At 36.3% G+C, this 13,978-nt stretch overlaps 1 protein-coding gene across 1 annotated transcript in view; it reads right to left on the minus strand.

Annotated features, from left to right (window-relative positions):
* Positions 1 to 13,978, minus strand: part of BRWD1 (bromodomain and WD repeat domain containing 1) — a gene marked incomplete at its 5' end in the record, with an annotated part of 53,020 nt that overhangs the window by 12,803 nt on the left and 26,239 nt on the right. Inside the window, 11 exons of the mRNA XM_010167227.2 lie at positions 891 to 966; positions 1,613 to 1,738; positions 2,366 to 2,486; positions 2,775 to 2,930; positions 3,512 to 3,573; positions 10,480 to 10,591; positions 11,041 to 11,123; positions 11,233 to 11,357; positions 11,737 to 11,844; positions 11,966 to 12,082; positions 13,104 to 13,299. Coding sequence (XP_010165529.2) covers positions 891 to 966; positions 1,613 to 1,738; positions 2,366 to 2,486; positions 2,775 to 2,930; positions 3,512 to 3,573; positions 10,480 to 10,591; positions 11,041 to 11,123; positions 11,233 to 11,357; positions 11,737 to 11,844; positions 11,966 to 12,082; positions 13,104 to 13,299 — 1,282 coding nt within the window. The remainder of the gene's footprint in view (positions 1 to 890; positions 967 to 1,612; positions 1,739 to 2,365; positions 2,487 to 2,774; positions 2,931 to 3,511; positions 3,574 to 10,479; positions 10,592 to 11,040; positions 11,124 to 11,232; positions 11,358 to 11,736; positions 11,845 to 11,965; positions 12,083 to 13,103; positions 13,300 to 13,978) is intronic.

Raw genomic sequence — 13,978 nt, forward strand, 5'->3', positions numbered from 1 at the left:
AGTTTAGGAAAAGACATCTTGCATCAAGTTACTTTTGGTAAAAAAAAAAAAACCTTACAATGTGGAAGTACTAAGGTAATGCTGAAGTAGCGCAATTAAGAACTGAAATGACTCAATGTAATTTCTTCCCTACAATTAACCTGCAAGGGCGAGCAGATACCTTGCAGCTTTATGAACCCGTGTTAATAAATGCCAAATTAGAAATCAAAATGTGAAAAAGACATCTGTTTGGGCAGTTTTGAGCACACTATTAATTAACACACAGCACTGCAGCTAACATTCACTGCGTAACAACAGTTCATATTTACCTCTATCAGATTTAAGATCAGTGCACTTTATTAAATTCTCAATGAGGCATGCAAATCTGATGCATGGTTCATATTGTGGTATACAGAGAAATTGAGAGCCAAAGCATCACTGCAATAGTTCTACAACTTGCCAGCTTTCAGCATGTATGACTAAATGAATGACAATTTTGACCTTAGAAATAACCAGATGCATATACTTAAAAATACCATGAAAGATGGTATTTTTGTGTACTCTTGAAATATTTATATTACATTACTGCACATTAATATGCTTCAGAAATACCGTGCCACTCACAAAACACAGAATTATTCTAGTTGATGGCACACACTCATAGTAGAGAATACATGTTTGTTTTACTGTTTAACCAATATTGACAACTCAAAATTATTTTAATAAAGCATTTCCTCATGTAATTCCCCACATTCATAATATATTCCATGTTTATATTAGCTGTGTAAATGTCCAAGTACACACAAGCATCTCTCTAAAAGTAACTGAGCAATTTTATCAAAACTATTTGAAGGCTGGTGGTATTTTCTTACCACCATATTTTATTGCAATTATCCACAAAAAAAACTTACCAGATCAGCATCAAGACAATCTTGTTCATCATCTGTTGTGCTACATAGTTCAAAAATGTTTGTACAGTCCTGATCACTGTAATGCAATTAAATCTCTGTTACTGGAATAGCAAAAACATAGCTATCATTTCCTAGATTAAACCCAGCCACAACCAAAAGCTACACAAAGTGGAATACAGTAACTAAGAATTAAATATAAAAATCACAAAATTATTATAATATTAAAAAAGTAATGTTCCATCTGAAAAACTGCTATACCACGCATTTCAGAAGAAGTGAGGGAAGGAAGATTAAATTAGCATTTGGGATTTGAAAGGGGCCTTCATGTTTCATCTACCTGCAGGAAGACTGCCTACACTAACTTATTTCAAAAATAAACCTCTGAACTAAGTCAGACAAGGTGCAACAGCAACTTCCACACTTGTGCGAGGCAGCACAAAACTTACTTTATAGGCCGAGCTACTTTCATGTCAAGTGACATTTTGATACTGTAAATACCAGTAAGGGAAAAAGTTACACTGTCTCTATGCTGAACACTTAAGAATTTCCCTGCTTAAGATGATACTAAAAAAGAATTATACAACTGTCCTGCACTGCATTGAAAAATAGTAAGAAATCAAAAGAAGCAGGATTCACAACAAAGGGACATTAAGATTCTTACACCCTCCCACTGTTTAAGAGCACGACTCTTCAAACACTATTTAGATTAAAATGCCACTTACTTGATAAACTTTAAGAGCTGGGTAGTGATCTTTTTTGCAGCTCTAGCAATAGCACTCCCAGGTTCATTGAAGGTCCTAGCATTGCTTTCAATATATCTTACTTCCCAAACCAATGCAGAAATTCTCCTTAAAATTAAAAAAATCATACCTTATAATAATAAACTGAAAACCTTAAAAACTGAAAAAGCTGTATCTTCTTAATTTTCTGTCCACATTAGATTAAGATAGATGTCCTTTGTTTTAAGTTTCATTAGACCAGTCTCAAAATTTTCATTCACATGGAAAATTGAAGTACATGCGTAGGTACACACTCAGACACTCACACACTCAAGGAAGCAAAGCCAAGCATGCACATCTTTGCTCACTGATTTTCCAACTCATTATCAATAACTCATTTTCGGAAAGTTTGTGAAATTCTAGCATGCTTTGTTTTCATACTTAAAGTTCAGTTAATACGACTAGCCAAGAAAGCACTAGCATTTGTTACCACTAAATTATAAAATACCACTGAAATATTACTGAGGATTGTGAATTCTCCGAATTCTTTAAAAATGCATGCATGTTTTAAAAAGCTTATATTTGACCTTACTCAAAAAGGAAGAGAAAAAAGTACTATTTAACCACAACTATAAATCATAACATTTATTCTGGAAACATCAGAAGTTGCTTGTCACAAAGCAAAAGAAAGTTTAGATCTTTTCACAACAGAAACTCAAGGCCACATTCTCCCTTGTTTCTACTGCTAGTACTAACCTGTAAAATCGGTTAGCCAGTCTTGTGCGAATAGTGTTCAGGTCTGTTGGATAAGCAATCACAGTACAGTACTTCGGATATGTACACAGGTCAACTGGACCAGCAAATGCTGCCGAAATGTCTGTTAAGAAACAGCAAGATCAATGAAACTATTTCAAGTCTTGTATGCATATGACATTTAAGCCAGGAGTTCAATTGCTATGTATAATTATTCTTGATAAAACCAGTGATGTATAAAAAAAAAAATAAAAACCTCAATACTAACAGAAAGAATGGCACATAAAAATGTACAGACATTTACAGTACTTTGTCATAGGGAATTTTTAAAGGATGCCAAGGATATTTCAGAGACCTGTTTACAAATGTAATGTTAGGAGAAAACTACCTAAAGCTTAGATTACATGCTCACCAAGAGTCAGAAGCTGATCAATACCACTAATAATCCGTTCACATGCCTCATCACGAGATCTCATCCCCCACTCCCCTTCTTGGGGTTTGTATAGTAGCTTCTCCACCTCTTCAAAAGTCACGGAAACACTAGCTCCTAATTCTTCAGGCTGATCAACTGAAGAGTGATAGTAAATAGGAAAGAGTAACCAAAACAAGATATATTGTTAAGTATTCACACTTATTAAATACTCATATGCTTTTAACTAACAAAAAAAATTGTGTCTTAAAAGTGGTGTTTGATGCTAAGACTATGGGGAAAGAAGCACACAAAATGCATACAACAGCAAAGATATCCTTTATTTGCCTTTGACATTTGGAAGTAGCAGGTTTTATTGCATAAGCCAGAGCTACACATTTAAAGTATTTCCTTCCAAATTGCTTTGGAAGATGTAAAGGGAAAAAAACAGAGGTGTACTCAAGTTACTTCACCAAATCTGAAGCAAAGTTATCATTAAGAACTTTCTTGCCTAAAGACACAAAAACACCCTGCTGCTACTCTCTAGAATTTAAAGGATAGCTATTACCATATCACTTCCACCTGTTCAGTAGATGTGCACAATGGATACTGTACTTGGATGACAGTGGCACAAGTCATCAAGAAAGATAGGAATCACCTAAGGGCCACTACCTTCATGAAATGATGGAAGTGGAAACAGGGAGAAGCACATTGACCTGTTTTATTGAGTTTCTACCTACCATTATCAGGAACTGGTTCCATGTCCCATGGGCTAAGCTTTTCAATTTCACCGTTGTCCCACCTGATTAAAAAAAAAAAAACAACCAATAATAATTTAAAGTTATCTTGACTCAGAGGTATTCCCTCCAAGCATAAGTCACAGTTATTTTGGGGTACTAATAAAATATACTCTATAAACATGCATATAAACAAAAGCATTTGCTACCAATCAGATGTCACAGTGCAAAAGGGAAATATTCTTCGTAATGAACTTCAAATTAAAACTGTGCTCCTGATTTTGGCTATATGGAACTTACCCAATATAAAAATCAACTTTACAAAGCTTGTATCAAGAAATTGCAGAAGAAAAATAAGCCATACACTCGGAAAAATGAGGTAACAACATCACAGGGAAGATAAGAGAAAAAATACAGGAGAGGGAATTTTTTTGTTAACCACAACAGTATTTGTGTAAGTCTGTGGAACGTTTCAGAGAAAGAAAGAACAATACAAGTGAGGTATTCAGCATATTAACATTACATTTTATAAGGAACACCACATTACCACAAGGAAAAGAGTAGGTATAAAATGAAGAAAACTAAAGCTAAGTAAGGACCAAGAGGAAGCAAAGGCAAACACAGCTGATACTGATAGTGTATCTGTATATTCACTCTGATATTTAACTATTAGGTATGAGCAGTTTTTGAGATCTCTCCAAATCCTACCTCATTTGGGCAGATTTTTACATGTTTTTTAACAACACAAAAAATACCGATGAATTTTTGTATTTCAAAGATGAGAAATGCCTGACTGGATCAGCTTAATGCCCTACTGGTCCAGCAAGACCAGTAATTTGTATCTTTGAAGCTACTACTGGTAGATGCTATTTATGGAGACTGTATGATCCTGGTACAAGTCCCTTCTGCTCGTACTTCCAGCATTCATGACCACTGTATACCTTCAGGCATGTTTATTGATACATCCCAGCCTATTCCCTTTAGGAAATATCTGCTTATTTTTGTCTAATACAATTTTGAACCTGCTCATACTGTTTCCACAGCCTCCTGTGTAAATACATTTCCAAAGTTCACTACCCCCAATGTTAAAAAAAACAAACCCAAACTCTTTTAAAGAAATTCCCCACAGATTTCAACCCAAGCCTCTAGCTCTGTCATTGCAGAATTTAGTGAACTATAATTCTGTATTTGCCTTGCCTATCACCTTTATGATCTTGCAAACTATGAGCATATCCCTTTCACCCTTCTCTTCCACCTGAAGGGTCACATTTTTTTTTTAGTCTTAACCCACAAAGCACCTGGTACACACTCTTAATCATTTTACTTGCCCTTCTCTGTACCTTTTCCAAAGTCATATCTTTCTTTAAATGCCGAGACCCAAAATGCATCAAGATGTCAGCACACCAGAGTGCTAGAAAGCAGTGAGCAACACAGTTTTGTCCTTGATATCCTTTCTGATGGTGGCCCACACCTTGCTTGTTTTTGTGGCTGCCACTGCACACACAGCTGACCTTTTTAGAGCTGTCAATTAATACCTCAACATTTCTGTCTTCAGCTGAATCTACTGAGTGCATGTCATATAAGAATAAGTAAGACTGTTGTTCCCTCAGATGTCCTACATAACATACATCTGCACTGAAATCTGGCACTTTTTTTACCCAGTCAGTTTTATGAGGTCCTTCTGGAAGTCCTCACTTTTAGGATGGTATTTGACTACTACCTGAAAGTTCCAAAGTTCACTACCCCCAATGTTAAAAAAAATAAACCCAATGAAATTACTTGTACCTGAAATTACTTGTGATATTTACAGACCTTGGATATTTCCCTCTGCGTCCCCTCCAAGAGGCTCAGAAGGACAGTGAATAAAGCTGGTCCCAGCACGAATTCCTGGGGGAGCCCAGTACTCCAGGCTGAAATATGATTAAGAGCCAACCACTCTTTTGCACCCTATCCCTTAACCAATTTTCAATACATATAAGTATTTGCTCCAGTCCTAGGTTATCTTAGTTTCTTTAACATCTCTTAAAAGAGAAATCATGTTGACAGCTTCTTAAAAAAAAATCCAAATATATGCTCTCCACTTCATTCATACACTTACTATCAAAGCCAAAGAACTTCAAAAGGGGTAGAGAGGCAGAACTTCACTGTACAGGCGAGTGCTGGCTCTTTCCTACAGTTGGGTTTATCCTTATGCTCAATAGTATTATTATTTATTATAGGCACATACCAGAAGCTGAAGTAAAATATTTCAGTCTACAGTTCACCCATTTCCCTCCAGATCCTTTTCTGTTGGCAGGAGTTACAAGAGCAATCTGACAGTCCTCTAGTACAGGGTCCAACTGTAGGACACTTTGCAACTTTGCCAGGAGTTTCATATCTGAGTTATTAAAATGCCTGGGTGGATGCTCTCTACTTCTTATGACTTAATAAATTTAAGATATTTGCTCTAATACCACCTGGGTATTTATTTCACAAAACTGAAAATTGAAATGATCATCCTCATATTATTTTATAACTAAAACTCTGCTCAGGCAAGATAATCTTTCCATTATTTTGGATTATCCATCAACAGGAAAACTTGGATCCATCCACATTCAGCCTGTTTGATGTTTATAAACTAAGAGAGTTCTAAAGGCTCTGAAGGTTTATCTGTCAAGCTCTCCTCCCCAGCTGATGTACAATATTTCAGAAGTTGTTGGTATTCATAAATGTATGTACTACTTCTTAATACTGCATGAAAGATTTTATCAATAGTTTAGTACAGCTTAAGCCTTATTTAATTCTGCTTAAGCTCCATTCACCCAGGTAATGCAACTTAATAATATATAAACCTGCTTCTACACAAATACCTATTTTTGTGTGGCCAAAAAAATAACAAAACATTCAATTTATACATCTTCTATTTATTTATTATCTATACAATAGTGATGGCAATAATTTGAGATGATTCCAGAGTGTGTGACAACCTGGTTACCAGTAAGACCTCCAATTACTCTCCTTCATCTCATTGAAATGTGTTTTCCCACACTCTCCATCAAGTGCTTTGAAGCCAACTTTCAAAGGCTGCCTTTGCTATAAAATAAAAGGCACTTCTATTGCAATAAAGCTCTTTGTCTCAGCAGTGAAGAACTACTGCTGATGCTCAAACTCAGCTTGACTAGCAAAACTGTACCACCTAGAAAAAGCACCAAAACCCAAATCCTGAGTGAAGAACAGAGACAGCATACTGCAGTTTTTCCAAGACAGAGTCACAACCATTTGCATTTAGGTTGTTTTTTCCCATTTAAACAGACGTAAATTTCAGTGTATTTAAAAATATTTTTGCATCCAATATATAAAGCATATGTATGCAAATTAGGAAGCTATTGTTGCTGAACCACATGCAGATCCTTGGGCAGACAAAGGCTTAAGATTCTTGAACAAAGGATCATATTTACAGAAAGAGCTAAGGACCCAGCCAAGTTGTGAAACCTAAAGACACCTGCAAAACACTCCAGACTTTTTCCACACACCTATCTTAGGAGTCTTCTCTAGAAGAGTTGTTTGTGAGTCAAGGTAGAACAGAGTTACATTCTCTACAAAAGCAGCACAAATCTTTAGAGACCTCTCTTTGAAAGTGCTCTTTGAAGAGCACTGCATTCCTTACCTATTCAGTTATTAAGCTAACTTCAAAAGGGCAGCTCAAACCCTACCTAACAGATAGAACTTAGTACTCTGAAATAAGATTTAGTTGTATTTTCATACTGTTATCTGGACTCAGTGGATTTTTACTCCGTACATCAATCTACAGAACAAGGGAAAATATACTAGCCAGTAACTCGAATTTTACCCCTGCATCATCTGCAGGAGATGCGCTCCAAGTGTACTACCCCTAATGCCTGGGATATACGTATGATGTCAGTAAGCATCCAGCACCATTTTAGTTTGTCAAGATCCTCTCTTTAGGCAAGAGAAGAGTCCAAAGGAGAATGAAATGAGGGCAAGAAATCAATGTACAGATAGTCTAGATTTCAGTTTTTTGTCTGTAAGTACTTCCTCATTGTGGGTGATTAAGCAACCACCCCAAAGAAAAAACAGGTATTTGCACATGCTGACAGATCCTTTGTATGTGAAGCAGTCTTAGCTTTAGCACTGTCAGGAATAGAAGTAGTCCTTTATTGTCACGTGATCTGCTGTAGCAACTTAACATTCAGACCACTTTTATATTTATGGCAGATCAAGACTGCCAATTTGCTAATCATAGCTGTAGAAGCAAAAGTAAAAATTTACTTGCCAAAAACATACTGGCAAGAACTTCAATCTGGAAGTTACTTATACCTTCCCACTAAGGAATATCAGCAGGATAGATGACAAGTAAAGCAGATGAGACAAGGAGCCAAACTACACAACACAATCTTGGCTGTCTCACAGAATTGTCTGTTAGCTACAAGTACTTCATTTCTTTGGGATTAGTGACAGGTTAAAGAAGCCTCTGAGTGAAAAAAAAAATGAAAAAAAGCCCTCTAAATACACTGTAAGAGACACAGGAAAAATCTCTAGTCATGAGAGAAATAGGAATATTACCTATTCACTGATTATTCTCCTTACAGTCCTCCCTTGCTGGGGCAATCCAAAGCAAGATCCCAGAACCATTCCAGACAACTTGGACAGGGCAGGACAAAGAGAATATCCTGATTCTGAACGCTGAGGTCCAGAGTTATATTTGTTCGACTTTCTTCTCCTTTGTGTGAACGACCTCTTTGTCGATACGAAAGAAGGTGCAGAGGAGTATCACTAATGTCAAACCATCACAAGGGAGTAATTTTTCAGAATCCGCCTTGATAAAGAAGGTATGAGCCCAACTATCTTGTTGCCAGTTTGACTCAGATGTCCCTGGCCCTTCCTGTTTAAGGAGGGGTTTTTTTTCTACTTTAATACCCTTGATTTGCTCGATGGAACATGTTTTGAACAATGCACTTGATATTATATGCAGTATTTTCTCCTCACAAACAGACTGGTCAAAGGGACTGGTCTGTTACAGGTAACACAGAGTTACATTATCTGCCAGTTATGTAGCTGTGGTGGTTTGGGTGGATTCACCCTTTTGCTTGCAGCTTGAAGCCAAGCACAGCCTGCTCTATCACCCTCCCCACCCCCCCTCACCCAGGGAGTAGGGGAGAGAATTTGGAAAGAAGGGCAAGGACTCACAGGTTGAGATAAAAACTATTTACTAATTAAAAGAAAATGATAATGATAATGATAACAACAGTGATAACAGACTATACAAATGAGTGATACACAGTGCTAACCGCCCACTGACCAATTCCCAGCCTGTGCCAGCTAACGATCCCGCAGCCGAGACGGTCCCGAACCAAAACCCCAGAAGAGTGAGCCCGAGTGATCCCCGAGAGAATGCCTCCCATCTTCCGGTCAGCCCTGGTTAATATACTGACATGACGTGATATGATATGGAATATTTCATTGGCACAACCAGATGCCAGTTTCGGGTTTTGCTCCTCACTGCGCTTCCCCCCTCCCAGTCCTAATGCAGCTGTGAAGCAGACAAACACCATGGCCTTGAGCAGCAGCAACTAAAAACATTGGTACTTTATCAACGTTCTTCTCATGATATGTCTGAACTGAAACACTAAAAGTAAAATACAGCTCTTCTAATTACTAAAAAGAAAATTAACTCTATCCTAGCAAAACCAGGACAGTAGCTAAACAACACCCAAAGAGAAAATCAAAAGGTGAAACTGCAAGTGGGATCTACACAATAATGAACATGGCAGAATATCACTAGGCAGAGAAGAGACTTGCATTCTGTCTTCACACTCATGTGTCAAGCATGAAGAGAGAGCAACATCTGGAAATATCCTCTACAGGAGTCTCAAGTGATAGCATGAGATCAACTTATACATATACTTGCTCCTGTGAGAATGTGAAGCATAAAGATCATGGCAGTGGTTTGACTTGGCTAGCATTTGGCTAGTAGCCAAACACAGCTGCTCACTCACTCCCTCTCGATGAGGGGATAAGGGTAAAGGTAAGGGGACTTGTAGGTTGAGATAAGAAAAATTTAATAATTGAAACAGAATAAAACTTAAAATAATAATAACAATATTAGAATAATAATGATAATTATAATAGTAATAAAATATGCAAATAAGCGATACACAGTGCATTTGCTCACCAACTGCCAACCAAGCCCAGCCCATTGCTGGATAAAGATCCGCCGAGAAGCAACAATCCTAAAACCAAAACCGCAATCCTGGAAGAGCAGGAACCCAAGCAAAAACCAGAAGGAGAGACAGAACCCCCACAAGAGAGAGACCCTCATTAACATACTGAATACAATGTTATATGTTATGGAATATCCCACTGGTATATCTGAATGCCAATCTAGCTTATTAATTTAATTCTTCCTCGCCTCCCCCCAACTTTGCACTTGTAGACTAGCAAAATACAACATCCTTCAACTTCCAGCAACAACTGAAAACATTGGTATGTTATCAATGTTTGTCTCACAAAAAATCCCAGGCTGAAACCAAAACACAGTGCTATTCTAGCTACTAGAAAGAAACCCAGATCTGTCCCAGCTAAAAACCAGGACAATCATGATGTCAGCAACAACAGAAGAGCTTCCGCATGCCACATCCAAAACCAGTTATCAATGAAGAATAATAATTAAAGTACACTGGAAATCGCATTGCTTGCTTCATGGAAGAGATTCAGCACTAGTCATTACAGAAAATGATTTGCAAATGTGAAAGAGGTCAATAACTTATTTTACCATATTACTATTCACCAAAAAGTTGCCACAAGTTATTACATATTCATGTTGTGCTAGATTAGCAACTTGAAACCATTAAGTGATGATACAACCAGTAAAATAATTTGAACGATTTATACATTCTCATAACCACAAGCCAGCTATGTAAGAGGCAACCCACACTACTAACACGAGAAGTGTAAAATCTTTTTATACTTACTTAACACTGTAACACTGAAAGTGACTATCTGGATATTGAGGCTGATATGGTTCTTGACCCAACACTGTTCCAAACCACCACGCGTCATCAATAATGGATCGGAACCTGTCGGCTGGAGCAAAAACAGTCTGCTCAGATATTCTACTAAGAAAAATGATTTAACTGTGCTTCTTCTACATGCAGTTAGAAAAACTTTTGATCAATGTATTTCAGTTTAAAGTTCTAAACCCACTGCTATTCAACAAAAGATGAGTAAACTTATGCCAAAAGAATACTAGTGCTAAAAATCTAAATAAGTTTGCTACTTCGCTATAAAATAAGAAAAGTGAATGCTAGAGTCTCAATATATGTTTTAAAGACTGTATCTTAGATCCATAGTAATCCCTCCAAAATGCTTAGTACAGCAGGTGGTAGGCTCAAATTTCTAATGGGCAAAGGGACCTCACCTATCAGAGAGCCCTCTGAAGCTACAAGCAGGTAGCATCTCACATATTCAGCAATTAGCCAAGGACAAATTTTTTATTTCAAAATTTTTTAGTCAAATACTTAGAAAACACTTACAAGCTTGCCAGTTCCTTTGCCGTGCTTCATCATAGAACTGACGTAATATAAGGAAGTCGATAACATCCGGCATATCATGGTACCTAGATTAAAAAAATAATCTTTTTCATGTGTGTGCCTTGGGGCGTAAGGAAAAAGTTTAAGAAGAAATGTATTTTTAAATACTTTTCAGAAAAATGAAGATGCACATACCTGATGGAAAAGGATTTGTCTGTATGTTTGCCAGTGGCGTGATCTATAAAGGCAAGCTTGAGGCAACACAGTGTGGGAGGACCAACTTCATATCTAATTCCAACAATTTTTACCAACTCCTGATCCTACAGGTAAGAACAACAGTTTCAGCAAGTAATACCTTCAGGACTATGCACAGAAGTATTAATTTAACATTAGTTAACCAAGCACATGAATTGTACCCACATCCAAAAAGCCCAAAATACTGAAACAATATTTGAGATATCAATGGAAGACAGTCTGTTAGACTCTGCAATTTTAATACAGCTATTTATATTTGGGCTTCCCACAATTAACTCTGAAGTTAATCTGGTAACTGAAGACACCTTCTCCCATTGTTTCCATAGGGAAACACTATGGGACACGACATAACCTAACAAATCAATGTTGTGCAAACAGTGTAATACAACTCTTCATTCACAGACTACTAGTATTGAACCCACAGTATCTTCAATGCAAACCTACCCTAAGGACTACTTTTCTCCATGGCTCCTTGTGTGGATTCAGTTCATAAATGTTATTTCTTCTAACTGCTTCAATATAAGCTTCATGTCCTTGTCGAAAATATATTACCTAAAATTAAACAAAACAAAAAAAACCCAGTAAATGTTAACCTATATTGTTAACCTATATTTAGTTACTATAACAATGTTAGTTAACACAAGCATTTAAAGATTTTAATCAATATTCCTACCTCATCACCCATCTGAGGAACAAAAGGTGATCTTCGAAGAGCTGTGTCTGTTATCCAAACAGGAGGATGCCAATCATATGACAACTCCAAGTTTACTGGTTGTGTTGGAGCATTAGCCTTCACATTTAATAAAGCAAAATTAGACGTAATGGATGTATTACTGACATGACATCAAAACAACTCATTCCATTTTAATTTGGTAGACAAAAGCTTAACTTATAAAAGACTAATGTACATTTCCAAAATGTATTAGCAAAATTCTTCCAAGGCTTTCCTCAAACTGTAACTGTGTTTGTAGTACTAAAACTAGGTGTTCCATTCCCACATGAAGATTTGAGTGAACAAGATTACTATTATGCAGGTCTTAAGGGAAACAAGGTTTTATAATTTAGATGGCAGTCTCAGTGCCCAATTAAAAATTATCAAGCAGCAAGACACTACTTGAGGATGGAAAATAATGAGATATTGCACAGTAAAAATCCATATTAAAACACTTCCAAAAATATGATTCTGAGAATACTTGGAAGAAAGTGAAAGGATGGAAAGAAAAAGCATACCAAAATTACGCCAAGCATTTAAAAAAATGTTTTAAAAAATAGAAATCTCTTTGCCTCTTTATGGTAGAAAACAGCAAGTAATAGCTATTGTAAGCTTGGAAAAGGATAATTATTTAAATTAACAAAAATTTTGGTAACTTAAAAAAGAGTAATTATTTTAACTTACAAAAAAATTTAAAAATTCAACAAAAGCATCAACAGCCACCATGAATACAGTGACTATATGCCCTAAGTTTTGAAAAAGCTGTTATTTAAAACCAGTCAGTTTAACAGAGTTTTAGTCTAATATTCTGTAGAGTTATTTAATAATTACATTTTCCCTTTGATGCCAGCAACCTTGAGAAGCCTTTTTATTTGAAAAGGGAAAACGACTTCACTTGGAAAGCAGATTCTTCCATACAAATCAGCAGATGCCTTGCATTTGGAATGGTCTCTAATTAATTAAGGCTACACTGTATGTAGTGATAGCAATATCCTTGTCCAATGGCAATAACAATTACTTTAACAGTTTCCAGTGAAGAGGTCTAAAAACCTAAAAGAAACATTTATTAAAGAGCAAGTAGAAGAAGTTAAATGTATACCCCCTCCTGCTTTTTTGGTTTGGGCTTTTTTCTCCTTTTTCTTCTTCTCCTCTTTGGAGGAGACGATTTCTCTGCTGATGCTTCATCTTCTGAAGTACTGCAATATCTGACAGCTTTCCGTCGAGAAGTCCGTACAGGAGGTTGTAGGTTAATCCCTGCATCAGCAATCCAGTCAGAATATCTACTTGAAGAATCACTGTCCATAGTGGATGGGGTCAAAGAAAATACAAACAGAACCAACTTGTCAACATTTCAGAATGCTAAATTCTCTTAGACAAATACAGATTGCTGTTGAAAGCACTTCCAAAAGAACTGAAATTACTTTGACCTATCATAACAATTACTTCACTTGATGCTTAACAATTTTTTTGAAACACCATAATTCTAAGCATGTTTTTTAAAAAAACTCAAGCCTGGTGAATTCTAAAATTAGTAATTTTATTTAAGAAAACTGTGCAATGAAATTCTGGGCTAGTTAACATCCCTCCCTGAAGAACACACTAGCCAAACACTACTTTAAATTCTTTAAAGACAATTATACAAATCTCACAGGTACACATTTGCTTTTTTTAGTTCACTCAACTCTCAGTATTTTTTACTTCTACTACTATAGAACTCTAGAAATGGTATCTAAAAAAGCCATAGTAAAGTGATTACAAAGCTGTAACTTCAGCTCAAAATAAAATTATAACTTCATCAAAATTAAGATTTTTTTTTTCAACCAAACATTTTTGTAAGAGCAGACAACTGACTGTTGCTGCATCATTAAAAATAAACAAAAAAAAAGCCTCAAAGCCAAACAAAAATCCTCACCCCTCAAAAAACCAAGAGAACAAAACACACTATAAAAAACATTCCAGAGAACAAAACACACT

The sequence above is a fragment of the Antrostomus carolinensis genome, unplaced genomic scaffold (genome assembly GCF_000700745.2).
Source record: "Antrostomus carolinensis isolate BGI_N321 unplaced genomic scaffold, ASM70074v2 scaffold19604, whole genome shotgun sequence".
In the NCBI taxonomy this organism is placed as follows: Eukaryota; Metazoa; Chordata; class Aves; order Caprimulgiformes; family Caprimulgidae; genus Antrostomus; species Antrostomus carolinensis.